General features: G+C 45.5%; 1 protein-coding gene across 2 annotated transcripts in view; it reads right to left on the reverse strand.

Annotated features, from left to right (window-relative positions):
• Positions 1–18,232, reverse strand: part of SLC24A3 (solute carrier family 24 member 3) — a 481,544-nt gene that overhangs the window by 125,183 nt on the left and 338,129 nt on the right. Inside the window, exons 4-6 of one of the 2 annotated variants that reach the window (XM_025469153.3) lie at positions 5,257–5,331; positions 1,974–2,058; positions 1,493–1,596 (exon numbers count right to left, since the gene is read on the reverse strand). In XM_025469153.3, the coding sequence (XP_025324938.2) occupies positions 1,493–1,596; positions 1,974–2,058; positions 5,257–5,331 (264 nt within the window). The remainder of the gene's footprint in view (positions 1–1,492; positions 1,597–1,973; positions 2,059–5,256; positions 5,332–18,232) is intronic. The other variant, XM_049100282.1, reaches the window with a different exon arrangement.

Raw genomic sequence — 18,232 nt, forward strand, 5'->3', positions numbered from 1 at the left:
TGACTATTCCTCTCCGCAGGGCAATGAGAAGACGGTTGACACAGATGAGATCCACCCAAGTGCAGATGGCCCCGAAAGCAAGGACGGAGAGTCAGTTTTTGTTTGTTTGTTTGTTTGTTTTGTTTGTTTTGTTTTGGGAGGCACTGGCTATATTTCTAAGAGGTCTAAACCTCTTAGAGGTTTAGAGACCACCATATTGCAGGTCCACAAAATCTAAGAAAAGAGGTAATGGATCACAAGGATGAGAAAAAAGGCGAATGTCAGTCTGGCAAGTTGGGTGGAGCTCGACCACTATGTATGGATGCACCCATCCGGGAGCCCCAGAAGTAACCCTCCATTTGTGGGCTCTGGAGCCAATTCCAGGTGAGATCGAGGTGTCCCTCTGCCTGTCACTCACAAGCGGTGAACCCACCAGGCAGCCCTCACAAATCAATGGGCATGAAATGATGGCAGTTAGAAACAGGCGGTGGAGAACTGCAACCATGTGCCAGATGCCTCCTGCATAGACTCCAGTCTGCGTTAGAAAGATGGGCAGGGTGGGAGGTAGGTGCCCATGGCCCGCTGACTGGATAGCACAGGGGCCCAGAACAGGGTGTGGAAGAAAGCTCAAAGGAGCTTTCTTATTAGCCTTCAAATCAGCCAGCCACCTCTAGCAGGACCCTGAGGTGTCCTCCACAGTGGGGGAGCTAGTTAGCATCACCATGTTCCTCAATATTGCAAGTAGAGTACCCTAAACGGGCTTCTGGAAGGTGCTTTTCCTAGAAGATATTCAAAATCTGGGTGTCAAGGTAGAGCTCAGGATCAAAGTTCCTATGAGGGAGTTGGGACATCAGAGTTGGCAAACCCTTGGGTGCTGCCACGTTGCCTGGGCTCTCAGCGAGCCTCACACTTAGGTGACTTCAGGGCATCTTCCCGAGGATTTCCAATATAGACACCAGACCCCATGACACTCCCTGGCAGTAGAATAGTCTCCATAGATAAAATGAAGGCATGCAAAGCCCCTCGTGATCCCAAATGTAAGCTAAAGTGGCCATGTACCTGAATTGCTTGATGGCTGTAGCAAAACTGTCCTACACTGTGACAGCTCAGAATGCTTTTTAGCAGAAAAAAAGAAATGAAAACCCTGTCATTTCCTCTCTCTCTCTCTCTCTCATCTACTCTACTGCCATTGAGGCAAAGCTATATATTAAATGGTTTTAGGTCATTCCAGTTCAGATCATGACATTCAAAATGAGCTCAACACCTTCAGATTGGCAGCCTGCACCTTGAAGCTGGTTAATTATTTATGTGGCCCGGGCGCTCTGTATGCCATCAACACGGAGACCAAACAATGGGGCCTGACTGTTTCCACTTCCAGTTGAGCCAACCTCCTGGGGTGTGAGACCCCATGTCACCGCTGCCCGAGACCATTGGCCCCCATGCTGATGCCACTCCTGCCTCACCTCCCTGCTGTCCCCTCCAACCCCATGCCGCATTCGGCTATCAGCCTTACCTGCCCAGCAAAGAGCCCGCAGACGCCAATGATGCACAGGATATTGAACACTGCAGAGCCCACGATGGTCCCAACTCCCACGTCACCCTTGGTGATGAAGACCCCTGAAACAGACCTAATGTCAGCCTGGCTGCTGTGGCCAGTTGCTTTTTGATGTGGGCATAAGGGAGTTTTCACAAGTGTTAGTTAGATTGTTCTCAGTGTCTACAGGAAGCAGCCAAGGGCAGGAGAGAGTTTTAACTCTGCACTGGGGATATTGTTCCATGGGAGCCTGGACACAGGACCTGGGACACGTTCATGCAAGGGAAAGCATCACTTAAAATAATAACAGTAACCACAGTGGGATGGGAAGGTGGCCTTTGCTCCCTGGAGTCTTGAGATTCTCATTTCCTATTAGCCAAGCCACTGGAAGGCTGTCTGTCCCCACAGCCCTTGTCCTTAAGAGAAGGCAGGGCTGAGATGTCCCCAGGTCATCACCTACCTATGACGGACGTGAACAGCTCTGGGGCCGAACTGCCTGCTGCCATGAATGTGGCCCCAGCCACATCTTCACTGAGATGCAGGCGCTGCAGAGGAGTAAGGACAAAGCACAGGTAAGTTGGGATTGCCCTGGAAACAGAGGCGACCATGACTCTCAAGGTCCCAAGCTCAGGTGTAGCTCCCCCTCCCCCCAGCCCCCAGATGGGCCATTGCTCCTCTGGGCCTCCTCTTTGGGGGCAGGATCAGGGAGGGGGCTGCAAATCTCTATGGGTTAAAGGTTCTTAACAAGATCTAGGAATCCCCAACCAAGAAGCCCCAGGTGTCATACAAGCGTAAGGCACAGTGGGCATTTGCCTCCTTTCTAAAGAGTATGCCACTCACTTCCCTCCATGTTGCCAAATATCCTTATTTCTTAAGAGGTGCTCAAAATCACATTTTTATGTAAAACATTCGGATTTTTTTTCAATACTATTTATGCTTATCAATAAGCTAAATGAGGCTCATGGTAATCAGTTTGAAAGTCTTGATGCTAGGAGGTTACAGAGGCTTTAGGGGTGGAGGGGTCACCCTCCTGAAACCTGCTGCTCATCATTAATGCAGTCTTGAAGCCCTGGGGTTGGAAGAATGGGGGGTGGGATTGAGACTGAGTGGGAAGGATGAGGAGCCCTGCCAAGATGTCCTATACAACGAACACTCTGGGTTACCCTGTCAGTTAGTTCAAAAGGTGATTTGCAAGAGGACAAGACAAATATATACTAGAGGCTGGTTAGCATGTTTAGCCTTTCTGCATCCAATCACTACCCAGAAGGTAAGCTGCTGGCTGTCAGTAAATAGCTGGTTCCCTGATGGGTCCCAGCCTGGAGATGCTAGTCTTGAATGACACAGACCCTCTTCCCAGTGGCGCAGGCCGCTGCACTTCCTTGCTCAGCCATGGAGGGGCAGCAGGGCTTTGGCGTAGGCCCCTGGCTCCACTGACCGGCAACAGACTACAATAGGAGCCTTACTCGAGCACTCTGATTTGGAATCCTGCTGATTCCTGGCTCTGGACGGAACAGCTCAACTTCATGTGGGGTTCTGAGAAGACTCTAAGATGGAAGTGCTGATTCCTCAAGTAGAAAGGTATGGCTGTGAGGGATGCAGGTGAGTCCCCTGGGGAAGAGAGTCCCTGAAGATTAACAGAACTCACGCTCCTTGGTGGTCGGCCAAGACTTACCAGGAGAACCCGAAACTACTGTGTCCATGCCAGCTTAGGGGTCCCTGATGGGGCATGAGGTATAGAGTCCACACCCCGAGCTCATCTCTAGTTCCTCTTTCTCTCCTTCATCCAGACTTTGCTTCTTTCTCCATGTTTCCTTACATCCCCTCGTCTTTTATCCCTAATTCACTTGGGCCCTGGCAGCATTTTGCTGGATGCTCAGAATCACCAGCTGGGGCAGGGGATGAAGTCTTCCTGCCTCTGGCACCTTTATCTATCAAAACAGAGTTGTCAAGAGCCTTCCCAGCTCCCCATCGAGCCCTGGTAACTACTGATGCAACCAGCCTTGCTTTCCCCAGGGCTCCCTGACATGCCCATTCCAGTCCCAGGTTCTCCTCCCTTGGTCCTGGGGGCTCAGACTCTGCTTTGCACAAATATCCTTCCTTGAAATGTGTTGCCATCACCTTGGAGCTGTTCTGTGCCCTATGGACACAGATGGCCAGGACTACACTTTATTTTGTCCCATTTCCTCCCCAAGAAGTATGCTTGCAGGTGCTATGGATTTCCTCTATGGAGTAGAGCACCTCCTGACAAGAATACCTCCATTTCTAGAGTGGGTTATAAATTTCCTATAAAAAAATTGTGTGGGAGAGAGAGTAGTTTGCTTTGTAGAATGAACAGAGCACCAAGTGGTGGTATTTCAGAGATCACAAATGACTCCAGTTACGGGTGCTTCAGTGCCTCTTCTCCTACTACGTAAGGTGATCCTGTGCTCAGCTTACATTGCTTTAGACAAAGGGTTTCTGCACATACCCACTGTCCATCTCAGATGCAACCTCATTGCTCTCCTTCTCCTTCTACCAAATAAAGGATCCTCCTTGGGGCATCTGGGTGGCTCAGTGGTTGAGCATCTGCCTTCAGCTCAGGTCGTGATCCTGGGGTCCTGGGATCGAGTCTTGCATCAGATTCCCCACAGGGAGCCTGCTTCTCCCTCTGCCTGTGTCTCTGCCTCTCTCTCTGTGTCTCTCATGAATAAATAAATAAAATCTTTTTCTTTTTTTTAAAGGAACTTCCTCCCGAAGCCCCTCCATGGTTCCTATGACACAATTCTCTTTTAGTTTTATTTTTTTAAGGACAAAACCCAAACCGACATCCAGGATGTAGAAGAAACTGCTTAAGTTAGCAGATCTCCAAATGTGGTTTCTGGACCAACAGCCTCAGCATCACCTGGGCACTTCACAGAAATGCAATGGGTGTCCCTGCTGCCCACTAAGAATTCAAGAATCAGACACTGGCAGGGAGGGGGAGGGATGGGGAAGGATGACCAAGTTTGAGAACTACATGAGGAAACGAGTCCCAGATGGGAGGTGTGTCTGGGAGAGATCCTTTTGAAAAACCAGATTCTGAATTAAAAATAAAATAAAGTGGAAAGCTTCCAGATAAAGGAAACTGCATTTCAAAACAGACACGGAAATGAAAGAGGCAAGAGGATGAAAGGGTTCTAAATTATGCTGAATATTTTCTGATGAAAAGGATGTCACTTGGTCTTCAACCTGGGGTTCCCTGGGCTGATTCTGAACAGGGTCCCCTTCCTGTTCCCTGTGACCAGTTCTTTCATCTTCTCACTTCTCGGGCCCCTGCTTGAAGCATTTCTGCACATGTACAGAGGGCAGGGTGATGGAGGTATATAGCTGAAGACCTCGTGCTCTGCGAGGACCACACAAAGGAGGTCACAGATGCAGAAAAAAATAAGGGAGAGTAATATGAGGAATGGAGAGGGAGAAAGGAAGAGAAGGATTTAAAAGAGGCAAAGAAAACAGGCAAGGAGAAGACAAATGGCATCTCGAGTTGCCAAATGGAGTAGGGAGAGCTGGTCGTACAGGTTAAAGCCCAACTACGGGACCATACCCTGATATTCTAAGTGGACTGATGGAGCTTTTGTGCTAATATCATTCACTGCTCAGAAGCATGCTTATGCCTGCTGCTCCCACCCAGGTGGCATGGAGGGCTCCCCAGGACCTCAGGGAAGGACCTGGGGCAGCACAGTTGCACCACCCACTCAGACATGCTGAGAGTACAGGGCACCCACCTCACAGATCTTTTCCAAGGAGGGGACAAAGAAGTCATCGCACACGATGGCCAGCGCGTAGAACATGTACATGGCCTGGAAGAGAGGGAAAGAGAAGTTAAAGTCAGAGTCAAAGCAGAGCCATTGGGGGAGGAACTGGCTACCCCCCCCTGCTTCAATAATGCCCTCTGGCATCATGGACTCAACATCTTACTCAAAGGACAAAGACTGTGATGCCTGGGAGGCCCTCTGCGATCTCACCCCTCCTCTCTGACCTCAGTATCTACCACTCTCTCCCTTGTCCACCAAACATACTATGGATGACTGCATAGCACAGTAGGGCCTTTGTACCTACTGTTTCCTCTGCCCCGAACACAGTTCCTTCAGATGACCTTGGCTCACTCCATCATGTCCTTCAAGTCCATGGTTCAATGTCAACCTAAGCAAGGGGACTGGGGCTCCCCCCTCCCATTTCTTTCTATCCACTTTACCCTGATTTGTTTTTCTTGACATATTAATTTGCTTGTCATCTGTCTTCCTCACTAGAAGTCCACAAAGATATGGACTTTATCTATCTTACTTATCCCAGCACTGGGCAGAGTGCCTGGTGCATAGTAGTTGCTCAATAAATACACGTGCAGTGAAGGAATAAATAAACAAAAACTTCAGCTGAGGTTGTTCACTGTGCTGTTCTCTCCAGGACAGACTCTGAAATCTTGTTTCCTGTCAGCTATGACCAGGAAAAACCATGGAATTCTACCACTTGGCCATAAATCCTCTTTCTACCTATTTAACACCCAAGGTTCTTATCAAATTAATAAATTCTATTTGGATAGCATTGTTGGTTGGCCACCTAGCACCCATCCTCCACTCCTTCCTAATGGGACTCCAGTTTCATTCCAATATCCACGATATCCTCTGGAAGGTGACCCCAGCCCTTCCTCCAGGAGTAGATACTGACTAGCCAATCAGTGTGCAGAATTTCCCACTAAGAGTTACTGGTTCTGGGGTGGACACATGACCTGGGCTGGCCTGAAGAGATAGCAGGAAAGTTTTAGAGTCTTTGTCAGTCTTTGTCCATAACTCCAGCACTGATTATGGACAAGGAAGCTGCAAGTCCTGGCTTCCTGGCAAACTTGCTGAGGGAAATCGGACATGAGATGAAGCTGATCCTGAGAAACTTAATGGCGTCATCAAGCCATTGAGCAATTTGTGTTAGAGCACACCTGCCTCCAGACTTTGTACCATGGCATTTTAGGCCAGTTTGATTTGGAGTTTTCCTGCTACTTGCAGCCCAAAGCATTGACCGGTTACAGCTGCTCATCCTTCAAGTTCCAGTATGTTCAGCTATGACATCAATTTCATGTTTTGATCTCTCAACAACATCTGATTTTGAGAACCACTCTCCCAGATAGACCTTCAGTCATACATTCCCAACTTCCCTCAGCACAGGGTGCAGGCAGGCTTATGACCCAGTCTAGCAACCGGGACACCCACTCTGTTACACAGTGGTGGGCGGGCCAAAAGTATGCAAGAGGCCAAGGCGGGACTGACAGAGAAGCTGGGGGAAAGGGGCTCTCTCCTTATGAGATGTAAACACCACCGAAGTCTGGAGCTGCTGGGGGCGGCTGCCATTTAGAGCGAGCTTGCCTAAGAATGCCGCTCACATAGTAAGAAGACCAACCAAAGGATGGGACAGGTAGACAGACCCACACACAGATGCACACATACAAACACATTCACGCAGACACACACATACTGGTGCTCAGTGATACCACATGAACTCTGGACCCAGCTTAGTCTGAAACCAAAGTGGACTTTCCAATTTCTTGAGCCAATAATATGCCTTTGACATGTAAGATGGCTTGAACAGAATTTCTGTCACTTGTATCTGTCCTTCATGAAGCCTTCTGTAGCAACCCAAGCATGAAGTGATCTCTCTGGCCTTTGACTCTTGATTGTTGCACTAACTTAGCCATACCTCCCCCACTCTATGAACTCGTTTTCTTTTTCACACATGTGTGCTTGGGCTCTCTAACAAAGTTGTAAGATTCTAAAACGTATCTTAACACGTGATTCCATGGAAATATCAGATGAGTGCACAAAAACATATGCAGTGTGGATATGCATTCCAAAATGCTGACTTTAATAAATCATCAAAACCTAACAAAATATACAATTAGGGATTGGTTATATAAACTGTGGTTCATCATTCAATGAAATCCTGCTAAAAGAGGTTAAGTCCACAGTTAACAACAAGGAAAGGCATTTATTGCATTTCATTGCTAAATGAAAAATATTATGAGACAGCGTGTATAATCTTTTTGGTTATTATCTATTGTATAAGCACATACATATATACACACATGCTTGCGTAAATATATTTGCATATAAGAGTTTGTAAGGCCATTGATCAAAATAGTTTCTCCCTCTGTTGGTGTGACTCTGTTTTTATAATTCTTATCTATATTTTCTGATTTGTCCACCTTGAATTTGTATTTTGTAGGTGTTGGAGATGTTAGAGCAAGGTCTCTGTCTTACACTTTTCTAATCTCCAAGGAGCCTGGGATGTCTGGCATGCTGAGAAGCCTTAAAAATAATTTTTATTGATTGGCTTATTCATAATCAAAATTATTTGTCTGGGAATTTTTTGGGAAGAAAATGTCAATTTAAAAAAATTAATGCTGTATTTACGGTTCGTGGATGAGTGAGAATATACATTTTTAAATTGCAATGGAATCAACCCTCCTTTTGCTGTATGACTTGGCTGATCCAATGATATCTGGGCTTTATCATTTCTTCAAAGGACAGCCAGATGCAGTAATTGGAATACAGAATTGCACATTTGTGAATTCACCAAGATCTAAATAAGCTGTCTACAGCTGCCATACTCAACTCACTGAAATAGCCAAGTCTATAAATCGTCTTTTTAAGACTGTGTTCCAACATTATATATTGATCCTGTTGTAAGGCAAGAAGCTCCATCTAATGTATTGCAAATCAACACTTGGATTAGGTTGGGACACGAATAGATCTTCCATGCTCTCCATGCTTTCAAAGATGATGACTATCAGGTTAATTTCCATGCACAAGGGAGTATGAGACAGGGATGCCCCCCCTCGACCAGATGTGCCTCTGGAGGGGCCTACCAGGTGATGGGGCTTCTTTCCAGCCATAGAGCCCCTCTTGGCTTGCCACTTTGTTTATGAGAAACTCCACTCTAATTGTTGCCCTGTTACCTACTGGAAATCAGGTTCCTATTGGAAAAATAGACAAAATAGAACAAGGTATTAATAAGGGGAGGTGCTGTGCATGTAAGGGGATAGGAAGGATAAGGAAATCAGTACCTTGTACTCAATTTTTTTTCCTTGTACTCAATTTTTGCTCTGAACCTAAAAATGCACTAAAAAAGGATCTATTAAGAAATAAAAGAAAACTAAACAGAACAAAGGAACAAAACAAATGTACAAAGTCCACCTTGAAGATACAGAAAGCCTGCTAATATTGATAGTACCATCAATACAACTGGCCTGAATATTTTAGAGTGAGGGACTTTCACATTCATCTAGCCATTCCTGTATTTCCAAAGGATGTAATAATATAATTGGTGATAATGACTAATAATAATACTATTAACATTTGTCACTATTTGTTGGGCCAGGAATGGCAGGTACTCTCCAGTACTTTATAAGGACTGTCCCGTGTAATTTTTCTAACTCCTGGGGGAGGCAGGGAGTTAACAGCCCCATGTCCCAAATACCTCTGAGAGTACAGTAGCTTGTCCAAGGATGCACAGATGGCAAATGGCAATCCTGGAGTGTGACCCCAGGACCCTCCGAGCCTTCCTGCCAAGGCCAGCTGCCTCCCCTGACAGAGGCCATTCCTGAACTGCTGCCCAATCTAGACCCTCTATTTTCAGTTGGCCTACAAATAAGCTAACTTCTCCAAATACACAAAGGGAGGCAAATACAAATTTTGGAATCCCAGCCATCCACTTCTGGGGGCTGCTGGCCAGATTCATTGATGTTTTTTCTTACTGGTTTTTATTTTATTTTATTTATTTTATTTTATTTTTAAAGATTTTACTTATTTATTCATGAGAGACACACAGAGAGAGGCAGAGACACAGGCAGAGGGAGAAGCTGACTCCTCAAGGGGAGCCTGACACAGGACTCGATTCCAGGACCCCACGGTCACGACCTGAGCCAAAGGCAGATGCTCAACCACGGAGCCACCCAGGTTTTTATTTTAAAAGCTTTATTTTGATTCTATACTCACATACAAATATACCATATGTATCAATGTGATCAGCAGGAACAGGAGTAAACCCTAGCTACCTCTTCATTTGCGATGGCTTCCTGTTTTCTTCTACAAATAAATGGTCTATCAGCACTGCTGCAATGAACATCTTTAAAGATACATCTTTTTGCATTTCTAGGATAAACTTCCAGATGTTGAAACCGTTGAGTGATGTTCTTTTTTTAATATTATTATTTTTACAAGGTGTGCTAAAAAATACAAGACAGATTTAAACCCTCAAAAATGTTTGAAGTGAGCCAATACCCTGGGATGACAGATGTGCTGCCCCACACCCTGGAATCTGAGCCTGTAGGCTGGTTGCAGCAACAAGGACAAGTAATGGCGGGATGTTTTCTGGAAATGATGAGTGAGGGGTGTGTGCAGAGGAAAAGGGAAGAGGGGTCTGTTCCAGCTTCCACTCCAAGCTTATGACTACAGGGTTTTCCCTTCCTGGGAACTCGCTGCAAGAATCTGTATTTTGGCATTGACTACGTGCTGCGTGGACTGTGAGCCGTGTTTTAGGCTCATGTACCTGGTGCCTCTTCTCTTGAAGAGGGCCACAGCTGTGCTCTTCCCATGTTCATACCCACCCCATCTCAGGGCAGCCTTGCGCAGAATGGAGGCCCTATTTATATGAAATGAATGAGGCCAACCAGGGTGGTGCCCACAGAGTAGCTGGTGTCACCTTTGGAAGCCATCACGGGAAATGCCTGCATAGCATTGACTAGCACAGCAGCTGCAGAAGGAGAGGCAGCCTGGAGCCTTGGAGGAAGCCCAGAACGGGGTCAAGGACCTCGTATCAAATCCCACAATTGACACTTCCAAGCTACTATGACCTTGAGTGACTCTCCTTACCTTGCTTAGCCTTCAGTGTGAGACCAATCACAACACGCTCTCAAGTTAGCTTACAAGGCTACTATGGGGCATACGTGGAAACAGGGGAGCAAAGAGGTTTGGGGGTGGCCAGGCACCTGACACAGCAACAATAATGCCATGAGGACAAGAGATGTGTGGAGCACAGCCAAGATGCTCTCGTCCCAGCTGAGGCTGTCAGAGATCATGAATTGACAAGCAGCTAACTCTCAGACATGGGTCAACTGATCCCCAAAGTTCAGCTGAACCCCAAAGACCCACAAGCTAAATAAATGTTTACTGTTGTATGTCACTGACATTCTGATCCCATTTGTTATACGGTATTATTATGGTAATCGGCAACAGATGCAGCCAAGATGATAAACAGCCATGGTGAAAACAATAATGAGAAGTTAACTTCCAAGTTCTGAGTGACAATATACTCAGCTTTTCTAGTCTCCCTGGAACTAGACATGATCACGTGATGCAGTTTGGGCCATGAGAATAAGGGACAGATGCAACTAATGTGACCCTTTTTTTTAGTTTTGCAGTTAGTTGAACAGAATGTCTGCAGTGGCAGCAGCCATCGTCTGACCATGAGACAACAAGCAAGAAGGTACACACAAACATGCAAGGGATGGCTCAGCCATCCCTTAGGTATCCCTAAGGATACCATTCACCAGTGGCTCTAATGCCAGAAGCCATCTTCCTTTGCACTTCTTATTATGTGAGAAAATGAACAATAAACCCCCCTTTGCCTCAATGGCCATGAGTCAGGTTTCCATACTTGCAGCCCTGTGCCTCTCTGATTCTTTTTTAAAAAAAGATTTTATTTATTTATTTGAGAGCGAGGGAGTGCGAACAGGGGAGAAGCAGAGAGAGACAAGCAGAATCCACATTGAGCACGGAGCCCAACACGGGGCTCAATCTCACAACCCTGAGATCATGACCTAAGCCAAAATCATGAGTGGGACACTTAACTGACTGAGCCCCTCCTTATCTGATTTCTGGACGTAGATGGTTCATTCTTCTGGGCAAGGCTATCTAAGGCCAGAGGAGGCATCACAGAGGAAGTAGCCACTGACCTGGGATTTTGGAAGATAAATACCATCTCATCGGGTGCTTTCAAAGGTTGAGCGGGACGAATAAAACTAGAGAAACGTTGACCATAGTGGTTAAACTGGAAAGCACCTAAAGTAACAGGAAATTATCATGGCCCGTGGCTTAATGGAGGTGAACAGGCTCCAGCTGAAATGTCAATATACATAAGGGCTTCTGAGTTGTGAGGGCAAATGTCTCTGAACAGCGTGACATTAACCCTGCTGTTTTATGTGGCATCTACAGTCAGCGGTTTTCACAGACAATTTCCTTTTACTACATCATCTGCACTCATGTCGCTCTGTTTTTAATTTCAATGAAGGTGGTGCTGGACAAGCAATTTCTAGGGAAGATCCATGGAACTCTGGCCTTGGTGAAAACTGTTCTAAATATGGTTTAAATACTAAACAAAAAAAGATTTCCTTTTCCCTTCTTTGTCTTTTTCATAGTTTCAAGTGATAATACATAATTAAACTTGGGGGAGGGGTGGTATTTCTTTTAAGATCATTTTCCCCCCATTACAGGCTTAGTATCTGATAGCCCGATGATGCCTTGGTGGGACCAATATACACACAAATTTTTGGGTTCTGCTACCGCTACAGACGACATTCTCCTGGAAATACTCACCCTCTCTGGGGACTAGAGAGAGAAACTCTGAGCTTCACAGCCAGACCAGCATTTTGCATAAGAAGATTGGGGGAGGGGAGTTGCAGGGAAAGGAATGTAGCAGATGACAACGTGGGCTCTATCACATTCTTTGGGACTTATTAATTTGGTGTCTTCTGAATGTCAGAATATGTCTCAATTTGTTTGAAGACTTTTGATTTAACCTTACACAAAGTGGTCAGGATGTGCTAGAGTATAATCGCCCCTAGAAGCCCTCCCACAACGATTGATGAGAGTTGGTGTATCAGTACCCCAGCTCCCCTGCCCTCTGGGTGGACTAACTGGAGGAACCGAGCTATCTCCCTGGGTTCCCCAGATGACTAAGCTTCAGGTACCCACACTGTTGCAAGCTTTACCAGCCATCTTTTATTAGCAATCCTCCTTTCTCTGCCCCACTTCCCACTGCACTACTGATGTTTCTGTCTACCCCCAGAGAGCCACTTGCATTCTAACCCTTGTCTCAGAGTCTGCTTCTGGGAGAGCCCAAATTAAGACAAGAAGGAAGGATGTTAAGGAAGACTATGGAAAGAATGAAGTGCAGTTTGTAATCAAGATGGGCCACTCTCAGAAACAACTGTTTTTCAAAAATCCAGAGGGACTAGTGTAAGGGCATGCAATTCAGAGACATCCATCTCAGATAAACACATTGCCAGCTACACAACTAGAAAAGGAGCCAGGCTGCCCCACCATGAAGTTTCCATTTTAGAAAACCCTGGGTGACCTAGATGACTGACCGCATGAGTGACCCTGCTTCTCCTTTCCCACGCCCTAATTCCCACTCTTATATTTTAAATTCACCAGTAAAGTGTAAACCTATGAAAACCTAGGCATACCATCCTTGACCCCAGTGGAGGCAGAGCCCCATGCCCCCCACTGCGTGGCTCTGCTGTCCCGTGTACCCTCTAGAACCTATAAGTAATAAATCTTTGTTTTCCAGAGTTCCCTGGTGGTTGTAGCTGAGGAATGCCTTGCATTCATAGAAAGGATCACAAAGGCCAACTCAGCTGCAACATTGGCTTCTGCCAGGGAAAATGTCTGTGAGGGCTTGCTGCTGGTAGCAGGGGCCCAGATGTGTGCCCCAGACACCCCTAGAAGAGACCATCACTATCTGTAGGTTGAGAGACCAACAAAAAATAGCCCTTAGTCGCATCCCCATGATGGTTTTGTCAGTGAAGGTCTTTTTTTTTTTTTAAAGATTTATTTATTTATGATGGACATAGAGAGAGAGAGAGAGAGAGAGAGAGAGGCAGAGACACAGGAGGACGGAGAAGCAAGCTCCATACCTGACATGGGACTCAATCCCGGGACTCCAGGATCCTGCCCTGGGCTAAAGGCAGGCACTAACCCGCTGAGCCACCCAGGGATTCCCTAGTGAAGGTCTTTGAAACCACTGTCAACTGAAAGGGTTTCTCTTGCAGAAACTCAAATGCTAAAGGAACTGAGTTTGTTAATGTCCCTCCTCTATTAGCATAAATCCTATAATTATGTTATTTGCAAGGAGTTTTATGATGGCCATATAAGGCCCAGAGCTGATCAGTGTTCTTGGAAGTCACCACAGTGGAGTGACTATTTTGGAGGCTTGGGAATGAGACATTTGCCGTCTCAGGAGAAATATTTTGGTGGGAGAAGAACAATTGTTTTCCTGTGTGTTCCCTTCTCTCTCTCTCTCTCTCTCTCTCTCTCTCTCAACTTCTTCTCTCTCTCTCTCTCTCCCTTTCCCCAGATGCCTCTTCTATGGTGTCCACAATGAGATACTAGTTCATAAGTCCCTGAGGAAGTCATTTATTTCTTTTGGTGGTCAGCTTCTCCAAAAAAGTGGCAGAGGATAACTGCCACTCCTCCTCCATATTCATTAAAGGAAAGTTCTGGGGGCAGGTTTGTGTAGCAGAGCTGATGCCCACATGGGCCTTACAGGAAGCCCACTGGTGCCAGGCACACTTATCTTCCATTGACCTGAACAATAGTACAGGATGGGACCCTGGATTTAATCCAGCCTCACAGGTGGGAATCAAGCTCAGTAACTTGGCTCAGGTTATACAGTTAGTAGGTGCTAGAGGCAGGATTTAAACCCAGGAGACCTGCCTCCCAAATCCATGCTCCTAACCACCACACCATACAGCATCTCAGGAGAAGAGGTCACTTTATTTAATGAACTGTCTGCCCTTTGTATAAGGAATATCTACTTCTCTAACCTGGCTCAAATCCCCTTCTCTGAAGACCTCTTATAAGATGGGAGCTCTTAACCAGGGGTCCCTAAACTCCCTACCCCACCAGGGGTTGCATCTTTGTTTTCTCTAGCCTCTGAGTAAAATTCAGCATTTCCTTCCAGTAAGAATATAGGCAATAAAGTCACAGTAGTATTGGCAAGACCTGGAAATATGTCCCCAATGGAAATCACAGACCTTTCATATCACATGACAAGCACTGCAGAGACCATTATGCATTATTTGTCACGACTTCAAAAATAGTTATGAGATCTGATGCTAGATCTTGTGTTTAACATATTAACAAAGAATCATGCAGGTTTCTAGATCTCTGTGTGCTTTAAAGTAACCAGAGTCATCTGGGAAATGCATACAAAATGAAGGTCCCCTAGCCCCACTTCCAGAAGATCTATTTGGCAGGTCTGGGTTGGGGCCCAGGGATCTGCATTTCTAATCAGCACCAGGTGGTTCTGATGCAGGTGGTCCAGGCATTCCCTGGTCAATTTCTACCAGCCCCAAGTGGGACCCATTGAGAGAGAGCTAAATCCGGAATAGTGGGGAGGCTTTGTGCATCTATCAGGGTCTGCGGAGGAAGCAGAGGGTCACTCAAAAGGATTTAACCAGAAAGAACTCCTTTTTTAACTGCAGAGAGTCTGATGAAGTGTTTGCTTATAGTAGCACAGGCAGGGCTAAGGGAATCCACAGAGAAAGCAAGGCACTCAGTGGCTAGCAACACCGGAATCTGTTCCCGTCAAGTGGCCTGAAAGTGCAAGAGGCGGGAACTGTGGTGCTGCAGCCCAGTAAGTGGGGATGAGCTGCTGAGTAGGTGGGTTCCCACAGAAGGTGAAGGAAGCAGCTGCTGCCAGAGTCTGGAAAGCCAAGATGGAGCAGGGAAGAAATGCTCTGACCTCTCTCATCCTTCTCTAGGGGCGTGGAATCTCCAGGGATATAGGCCTTAGAGCCTGGCCGTCTGGAGACAGAGTGGGGCAGAAAAGAGTGGACAACACAAGTGGGGGTGCTGACAGAGAATAACCATCTAGGAAAACTGGGGAAGGTTGCAAAGAAGAAAAAGGAACAGTGGTGGGAGAGAGTGGCCAGAGGAGAAGCAGGTGGAAAGGGGACACAAACAGGTTCTTAAAGCCAACCACAGTTCATCTCACAAAGACATCAGCCTTCACTCTCTCCTTCCCTCCCCTGGGGATCTGTGAAGACTCACAATAAAAACAGAAACAATAGAATAATGCTAAACACAAATAAGTGTAAAGCATCGAAACATAAGGAAAATAAAAATACAAGTAGGAAGTTGTGACCAGGAAGAAAGAAAACACATTTAGATCGCCATGCACGCTGTACCCCATAGGACCCCCAAAATTGCTGGGGGCCTGGGGGACAGGTGTGTTCTGGATGGCTAGGTCTGAACCCCAATAGAGGCTCCCTGACACAACCCATTTTTGTGGGGTCACAGGCTGAACTGCTTCCTGGGGTTCTTTCTTTCTTTCTTTCTTTCTTTCTTTCTTTCTTTCTTTCTTTCTTTCTTTCTTTCTTTCTTTCTTTCTTTCTCATTCTTTCATTCTTTCGTTCTTTTTTTTTTTTTTTTGGCATTTTCTCAAATAAGAGAGCAAACTCGGTTGGGGGAGAGAAGAGCCAACTTCTCTGAGAGGGAATGGATCATTCTCTTTCTCCATATCTCTCTATAGATATACAATACATATTATGTATATTTGATTTTTCAAATTTAATTTTGACTTTTTATTGTTTTAAAATACACACAACACAATGTTTACCATTTTAACCATTTCCCAGTACACAGTGCAATACCATTACATATATTCACATTCACACTCAGATTATTGTACAACCATCACCACCATCCATTTTGAGAACTTTTCCATTTTCCCAAACTGAAACTCTGTCCCTATTAAACACTAACTCCTCATTCCCCCTCCCTCCTAGGCCATGGCAATCATCATTTTACTTTGTCTCTATAAATTTGACTATTATAAGGACCTCATAGACATGGAATCAGACACTTTTCATCCTTTTGTGACTGGCCTGTCCTACTTAGCATAATAATGTTCCCAAGGGTCTTTCACATTGTAGCAAATGTCAGATTTCTTTCCTTAAAAGTCGAACAACAATCCCTTGTATGTATGTATCACATTTTGTTTCTCTGTTCGTCCATGTTTGGACATTTGGGTTACTTCCACCTTTTGGCTATTGTGAATAATGCTGCAATGAACACAGGTGTTCAAGTCTCAGCTTTCAATTGTTTTGGGTAAATACACAGTAGTGGAATTGCTAGATTGTGTGGTAATTTTATGTTTAATTTTGCAAGAAACCTTCATACTGTTTTTAAGCAGCTACACTGTTTTACATTCTCACCAACAGTGCATGAGAGTTCCCACTTCTCCACATGCTCACCAACACTTGATATTTTCTGTTTTTTATTTTATTTTATTTTTTGACGGTAGCCATCTGAATGTGTGTGAGGTGGTGTGATCACAATACAGTCTGGGGTTCTGTTAATAAATTCATTTTTGGCAAAAAAAAAAAGTAAATAAAATCTCCCTGAAGCCTTGCTGTCAGGACAGGAGACAAGTCTGAGTGGAAGAGGAAAATGTTTTCTTATTCCCTTACAGCCTTCCCCCAAACGCACACACAAACTCTGTGAAGTCCATGAATTCCTTCCAAAGGAAGAGCCTCGTTTGCAGAATCAGGAATGATAATTTTCCTACATCTATATAAGCTTCCTTTTCAAAGTCTTCCCCAGAAGAGTTTTTGTTTAGCTCACACAAGAATAAGCACAGAGTCAGGGCTAAGAGAAATAATGACTGTGAAGGAAGGGGTGGACTCAGTGAGTGATGATGAGTTTGGGTACCTTGGTGTTGTCACAGGCTGCTGCCTGGGACCATGGCCTCAACTGCCCACAGGAGTCCACAAGATGCAGGAATAAGAGAAGTGGGTGAGGTAGGGTCTGTGGCTTGCTGGACAGTGGAGGCCCATCTTAAGTTGGCAGCCTGTGCTCTGCCCCAGCCAATGTTGCATGAGAAAATGTGCTTGGTGTAGTGAGAGCTTTCAATTTTCTAAGAGAGAAGCTACAAATCTGGACTTTAGGTAAAATCTCCTGATTCTGAGTAATGGAAACTAATGTAGCCACTCTGGCTTCACCTCTTATTCTTTCCTGATTCTGGCTTCCTGGCTGTTCCATGAATAAACCTGGTCTGCTGTACCTCAGGGGCCTTGCGCTGACTAGCCCATTCTCTTCCCTGCCATCCACGTAACTCATTCCCTCACTTCCTTCACTTTTGCTCAAATATCACTCTCTTTGAACCTACCCCCTCACCCTGCAACATGCCTCGCCTGCACCTTCCCTTTTCGATGTCCAAACCCTGCTCCACTATTTTCCCCCCACTGTATGGATTGGCTTTCAGCATAATAAACACTTTATTATGGTTGTTTTTTTTTTTTTTTTCAGTCTGCCTCCTTCCTTAGAATATAAGCTCTGTGAAGATAATGGTCTCTGCTTGTCTCATCCTCTGATGTATTCCAAGTGTCTAGTATAGTCTGGCACATAGTATATCTCAATAAGTACTGAATGAATGAATGATAGAATTCAACAATTGTAAAGCAACAACTGTAAAGCCACTAAATAAAGTCTGTCAGCAGTCAGAATGGTGATCTCAGATCAGGTCCAGCTGCCCAATTCTTTGATTAGCAAAATAAGGCCCTAGGCACCTAAATAACTTTCCTGTAGTCACTCTACCATGGTGGCCTGGCTTGTTCTGAAACTCCTATCCCTGGACTGTTGGGTCAGGTATCTTCCCACAGTTTCATGCTCAATCTCAAGGTTCCCAACAGGGCTCAGATGAAGACCTATG

This window comes from Canis lupus, chromosome 24 (assembly GCF_003254725.2).
Source record: "Canis lupus dingo isolate Sandy chromosome 24, ASM325472v2, whole genome shotgun sequence".
Classification (NCBI taxonomy): domain Eukaryota; kingdom Metazoa; phylum Chordata; class Mammalia; order Carnivora; family Canidae; genus Canis; species Canis lupus.